The sequence below is a fragment of the Uloborus diversus genome, chromosome 6, assembly GCF_026930045.1.
Source record: "Uloborus diversus isolate 005 chromosome 6, Udiv.v.3.1, whole genome shotgun sequence".
NCBI lineage: Eukaryota > Metazoa > Arthropoda > Arachnida > Araneae > Uloboridae > Uloborus > Uloborus diversus.
In genome coordinates, this window is record NC_072736.1 from 73,068,114 (window position 1) to 73,075,171 (window position 7,058).

A 7,058-nucleotide genomic window follows, 5' to 3' on the forward strand; every position below is an offset into this window, starting at 1 on the left:
CATCTACTTATTTTATTTCCTGGCTGAAAAGAAAGCATCTAATGTTAAAGCAATATTTTATTATGAATATTGCTCTAAATTAAAATGAAATCATAAGATTTTCATATCTGTATTCAATTATGTGTATCTCATTGACTATTTCCTATTCTCTCCACTCACAATGTATTTGTGTGAAAAAAGGTTCTGGTTAAATGAAATTAACTAATCACTAACATTCAAAAGAATCATCCGAAAAGAAAAATTAGGCTTTTCAGTTGAAAAAAAATTAAGTACCAAAATTGACCCCCCCCCCCCCCCCCTCCCTTCCACCCTCGTCAAAGTAATCTGAAAACAAGAAGCCGGTAAAAACGAGGCTACGACATTTGAAAACAAGCCGCTAAAAATTTCAATGCCACGGTCTGCGCCCTTTCTCTTGGGGGCACCTTTGCCTAATGTGTATCTTCGAAAATGCACAACTTTCTTCTCTTAAAAAATTAAAAATCTATTCATTCGGCGAAAAATCTTTGCAATTTTCCATACTAAAAGCCATAATTATTTCAGCTCTCTGTAGTGACAAAATGATAACCGTAAGTATGTAGTATCTCAGGCAGTTTACAGACAATTTAGCTGTTAAAGTTGATGTATATTTTGTGATAAATTACTTATTAGGCTAATTCTCAAAGATGGTTTCAACAATTTGGTATGATATGAAAATGTTAATTGTGCCTGGACAGGATTTTCTCTACATGCAATATACCAAGCAGCCCGGTCATCACATTTCGACTGCAGTTTTGTTCTTATTAGAATTCATCAATCTGGAGTAGTAAATAACCGAGCTAGAAGCAGATGTCCTCTTGAAACTGAGAGTGTGATTGAAAGACTCTCATTCAAGCCGAGACTTGTGAATTGAGGGCAAACTTTGAGGCACAAGCTTTGCCTTCAATTTACGAGTCGAACCGCACCATGCTGCGAGCACTCGCTGGTGAGATAAATTTAGTTTACCTACCAGTTTGTTGGCAGAACTTGTTCTCAGCTTCAATAAGATGTCCAGCTCGGTTATTCAGTAATCCAGACTGATGAGTTCTAATAAGGACGAAACTGCAGTCTCTGGATGTAATGACCGGGCTGCCTGGTATATTGCATGTAATTCTGGGGGGAAGGCTTAGCCTGGCTTAGGGGCGGTAACTTACTGAGGATTATCTCTATTTAGCCACAGAGAACTCACGTCTGAAGGAACCTCTTTTGTACCAAACTTTATTGAAATGAACTGGATATTGACATAAAGCATGGATAGGAAATTTGCTTGTATAAATAGATTAATTATTCCTCTATTTGTTGAGATCTGCAAATGCGGTTTTCTGTTTCCTTCTTAATTTTATTCGGAAACTCTAAATTTTACTAAATTTTTCATCAGAAAACTTGTGACTTTAAGGATTTGAAAGAACTCAACAGAGAATGGCAAGCATTTGCAAAATCTTATTGAAGATGTGTAATATTTTCAATATCTATGTGTAGTATAATCTATGTGAAGATATGTAAAGTTGTTTCGTTTTGAACTAAATGCTTACGTGCTTGGTGGTGGTGAAAAACAAAATTGTGGTTTCTCCGAGAGCTTCAAAATTTTCTATTGCAAGTATTACTCACAAAACTTGGCAAAATTTTATGCACAGTATAATTTTAAACGTTTGAATTTTTCCTTCAGAGGCAATGGAATCTGGGGAAAATATTCTTCATTGTTTCCCTCCTCTTCCCTTCATTCTTTTTGATTGCTTTTTCCCTCTACCTTTTTTACGAAAAAGAAGAACATCTTCCTTTCAGGGAACGAGAACTTATATCTGCTCACCCACCAGGATCTGTACGAGCTACGAATCGATTTGGCAGACTTCGACGACGGAACTGCTTTCGCAAAGTACGGAGGATTCGCTGTCGGAAGTGAAAAGGAAAAATATATGCTAAAGTTGTTGGGACCGCTGACTGCGGGAGACGCAGGTAAGCTGATGCGGGAAAAAAAATAAAAATTAAAAATAAAAAATAAAAATCATTGAAAACGAAAACCCTTTCGAAACCATAACTCGTATCAGCTCTCTTTATATATCCTTACAAATAGTACAAATGAGAAAGTGAGTTCATATTTGTTTGTTACGTTTTCAAGCTTTAACTACTCAACTGATCATTTAGAAATTTTGTATGACGTGGTCAAAGGTGCAGAATAGAACATAGAATTTCATTCAAAAAAAAAAAAAAGATATTCCGAGATTTTTTATTCAAATCATAAATTTGAGAGGATCTCATCGAAAAAAAGATCATACTTGCTCACTTTTTGCAGCATATTTTGCAGTAAAGCCTTTAAAAAGCTTTACATGAAATTCGAGGGATAATTAGAACCTCCCTTGATTCGCCATTCTTTGTTTTCAAGCTCTGAACAGTTCATATTTTAATTTTTGGACCGGAAAATGGCGTAAAGTAATTCTTTTTCTACCCGAAATAACGTTCGTATCCTGTTGAATTAAGTTTCATTGGAAAACCCTTGAAAAATACCCCATTGGGAGATTTTCTACCAACGGATTTGAAAACTCTAAAATCCTAAATCAACTAGGAAAAAAATTATAAGCATTTTTATCTGAGTAATATAAATTTTAAATTGGATATTTATCGTCTGCAAGAACTAGGCGAAAACTAGCGTGGGGAAATCATTCAGAAGAAATTTCTGAACATAAATCGTTTGCCATTTTGTGCTTGACTGTGAACAAATAAAATTCTTGCTTTTGCTTTGAAGCTTTTGCTGCAACAGGGGGAGGGGTGGTGTGGGGGGAGAAAATTTTTCATGTTTTGAGATTTTTTCCGCAATTTATCTTTTTTTTTGTACTGCTATCAGAAGATTTCAGAAGCATTAATGAAGACTTTTACAATTCATTTAATTCTAATTGGGACTTTTAGATTTATAGTTGACGGTGTTTAAGAATAGTTGATGTTGATATGGATTTTGAGGGACTGACGTCGTTTCTTTAATGCATCGGTTCCCAACCGGTTGTTCACTAACCCCTGGGGGTTCGTGTATAAAGGGAGTTCGCGAAAGTAATATCATAATGGCAGAATTTTAACATGCTTGCTGTTTGAGATCAAGGGTTAGGTTCAAGTGTTTTTATTCACCGTTTATTTATTTGTTTTCTTCTCCAGCTAGGTACCCTTCAACGATAGGTTTTAAGTCATCAAAGACCACCAGGAAGAGAACAAGTTGTAATAGCACGCCTTAATACTGGTCATACCAGATTTACTCATAGACATTTCGTTTAGACATCTCTTGTGTCTGTCATTGAATTATCTTGTGTCAGAAAAATACTTTTTAAATTTTATTACCTATTTGGACAACGTTTTCATGTGAAAAAAGATAAGTACAGAAGCAAATTAAATGCTGAACTTTTTGTTAGAGTAAAACTGGCAGATATTTGAGCCTAACTTTTAGCTTCTTTTTTCTGCAAGTATCCCATAAAGAGTTGCTCAAAAGAATGCTCAAAATTATCCCAAATTTTGTTGGGCGTGCAATTATTATTATTATTTATTTATTTTTTTTTGCTTGTTATTTATTACTTACTTTATAAGGGGCTCTCCAACTTCTTTCGTATTTTGGAAGAGGTTCGTAAGGGTAAAAAGGTTGGGAACCGCTGCTCTAATGAAAACTTTTAAAGAATATGGAACTTATTCAAAAGGGACTTTTTTGATGCGATTCATCCAATCATGAAGGGTTTGGAAAAAAAAGAATGTTACTGTTTTTTAAATTATTTTCTTATTCTGAAGGGTTTTTTGGAGCTATTTTACTTATCCAGATAGATATTTTTAGTTGGACTATTGACATTATTTGAAAACTGTAACCCTTATCCTATTGGGGATTTTTAGAAGCTGATGCACTTATTCTAATGGGGAATTTTGTGTATACTATTTTTCGTTTTCTTATGGAGACTATTGTCCTTATTCTAATAGACATTTTTAGGGAATGTTGTCCTTACTCTGATGAGTATTTTTAAGGACTGTTGTCCTCACTTAATAAAGGATTTTTTGGGTGCTAATGTCGAAATTATACTGGGGATTTTTGGAGACTGTTGTACTAATTCTAATGAGGATTTATAAAGTCTGTTGGCACTAATTTGGGACTCTTGAATTTATTCTAATGATCCTTTTAGCTATATTTCTTTCTATTCACTCGGGCATTCGGATTTTTAGGGGAGTGTTCACTTTACTTACGAAGTTTTCTCATTCGAATTGGAATTTTTGGGACCAATAACCAACTTTTTATGGAAATTTTTAGGACTATCGTTTATTATTCTGACTCAAATTCTACGCTATTTTTTTTTCTTTTACTTTGTCCTGACTGTTGAACACGTGTCACTTGACGTAACTTTTGTTTTTGAAATAGATCGTGGAGACGCAGCTAGTTTATGCGTATATTTACTCGTATAATGCATATGTATCATATGTTCGATAAAAATAAAGGGAAAACAAACTCAGACATACTCTAGCCCCAGCTTTTGACCTCCCAACGGAAGAAATTTCTAAAAGCCCCCGCTCCCCTAACTCAAAAAGAAAAAAAAAAAGAAAAGAAAGAGATTACTTAATTATTTTCTGTTTGCGCCACTGACTTGGTCCCCAGTTTCCTAGGACTTCAGTCATACTGATCTTCTATTTTGGTAACACTTTAAATCCCTGGTTAATATAATCCATCGTCCGAGCATCTGCTACACCTTTACGCCTCCTTCAAAAATTTTTTTTCCGCAAGGCTGCGATTTCAAACAATTCCCACAACGATTTTTTTTTCTCTCGCATTTCTAGCCGTCCCTTTTTGCCATCAAACTTTTGCTTACACTTTGTGTTTTACTTACTTGTGTACTACTCTCTCGTCATCATACTTTTTACAATGTTTTTTTTTTTTCCTTTTCTTCTTTTTTTTTCTTTTTGGAAAATTTACTCACAACATAATCATATTCAATGACAATCTTATTTACTCTCTCTATCAACCGTCTTCCTTTGCCAACAGTGGAACAATTTGGAAGGAAACTTTTCATTTCTCTTTCTTGCGTTTTTTCTCCAGATTTGAAAGGGAGGGGCTTGGAGCAAATTCTCGAATATTTAAAGCGTTAAATTAAGATCTACAGTCTGACTACCGATGAGATGGAAAAGCAAACATCCGGTTTATAGGTGGAAATGGACGCATCTATTGGTTTACAGGGGTGGTAATTTGTTCCTTACAAATCTGCGCTTTTGCCTCTTAATTATTCAGACGCATATTTGCAAAACTGAGAGTTTGTTCGCGGCACTAGTTTTTTTTAATTCTAAACTATATTTAGTGTTAATTCTCACTACAAAAATTAATGGATTTATTTTTTTTACAACATAACTTCGAGTTTACCATTTTGCTTTTACATTTAAAGACGAAATGAAAACATTTTATTTTCTTTTAGTTGTTCCTGTAGAAATTTTTTGTTCCCATTCATTTTCAACAAAGAGAATTCAATACATTAATATAGCCCTAGTAACATTATAAAACGCGTGTATCAAAATCCCATCGCTATTTTTCCTTCTCCTCGTAATTCATTCAGATGGAATCGTCTTAACTTGGCTGATTGCCAAATTCCATATCTTTCGTGGTCAGACTGTACTCTTCTCTAGTTTCTTATTGCGTGGAGTAACAAAATGCTCATCTAAAAATATATTTTTAAAACAGGAGATGGAATGTCATATCATGCCTCTATGCCCTTCTCGACCATTGACATGGATAATGACCGCTGGGAAGGCGGACATTGCGCCAAGGATCACACAGGAGGCTGGTGGTACAATCAATGCGACGCCAGCAATTTGAATGGACAGTATCTGAGAGGACTGAACCAGAATGAGTACCAAGGAATTTATTGGTATGAGTGGCAAGGACCTAGTTACTCCCTCATGACGTCACGAATGATGATTCGACCAATGCAGCAGCAGTATGAGAAAAGAGTTAAATCTAACGCAACCGATGTCGACAATGACGAGTTTGGAGAATTAGATTTGTAAAAGTTGCCTTAGGGGCTGTCTACAAATGATGTCACGCTTTAGGGATAGGGAGAGGAGCTGGTAAAGTTTTGAGTTTGTATATGACAAGGGGGTAAAAAGAAATGTGACATCACGTATTTTTTTAATGAGTAGGTTAATAAAAAATAGAGCAACATCTGACAAATGGGGTGGGGGTAATGATGAAGTGTGACTTTTTGTGATAAAGGAGGGAGGGGAAATCAAAGAAAAAAAAAGAATGAAAGAATGTTTGACTTCATTTATGGACAGCCCCTTACCCGTTTGTAATGACTGCATCAATTTTTGCCACATTGCATTTCCTTCTATATTTATAGTATCAATTCAATATCAATTTTATTAATTATGTAAAACTGAAGATGTTATCATACAAGTAGACTGATAATGTTATTTAAATTACTTTTATAATTATGTGTGTTGTAAATTGTCCTAATGCTTTTAACTGTCTGTGAAATAAATTGCATACGTAATAAAAATGTTACTGTTGGCAAAATATAAACTGTTTTAGCGTTTGGCTCCGTTTGGTAAAAAAGATACTTGAGCTTGAAAGTGTTCATTAAATTTTGGGTTGAAAGAAGAAAAACTCTTACGAGGAAACCACACGGTTTTGTAATAATGAAAAAAAAAAAAAAAAGTAGCAATCGAAAGAGCATCTTGACGCACAATTTATTTGCCCTCTTATCCTCATTATCGAAATATGTGGTCTTAAATTTTGCCTAAATTAAAAAAAAAAAAAAGGTGCCAAATTTAGCGAGTTTTAGTGAGAAATAGAAAACAGCTTTCAAACGATTTGCAAATGGATGCAGGTAATGAAATTGCGTGATCAATTTCTCGCCAAGACTTCAAATTTGGCCCTTTTCTTAAAATTTCAGCAGAATTTAAGATTTCATATCTCGATAACAGGAGGACGAGGGCAAATAGCGTGGTTCTCTGATTAGATTGACGCAACAGCAATTATCGTCGGCGGCAACACAAAATCAAAATTTAAAAATAAAAAATTAAAATAAATAAATAAATAAAAT

At 34.5% G+C, this 7,058-nt stretch overlaps 1 protein-coding gene across 1 annotated transcript in view; it reads left to right on the top strand.

Moving 5' to 3' along the window:
- Positions 1 to 6,460, top strand: part of LOC129224098 (techylectin-5B-like) — a 143,704-nt gene extending 137,244 nt beyond the window's left edge. Inside the window, exons 7-8 of the mRNA XM_054858505.1 lie at positions 1,798 to 1,968; positions 5,696 to 6,460. Of these exons, the coding sequence (XP_054714480.1) occupies positions 1,798 to 1,968; positions 5,696 to 6,021 (497 nt within the window). The 3' untranslated portion in view covers positions 6,022 to 6,460. The remainder of the gene's footprint in view (positions 1 to 1,797; positions 1,969 to 5,695) is intronic.
- The last annotated feature ends 598 nt before the right edge of the window (positions 6,461 to 7,058 follow it).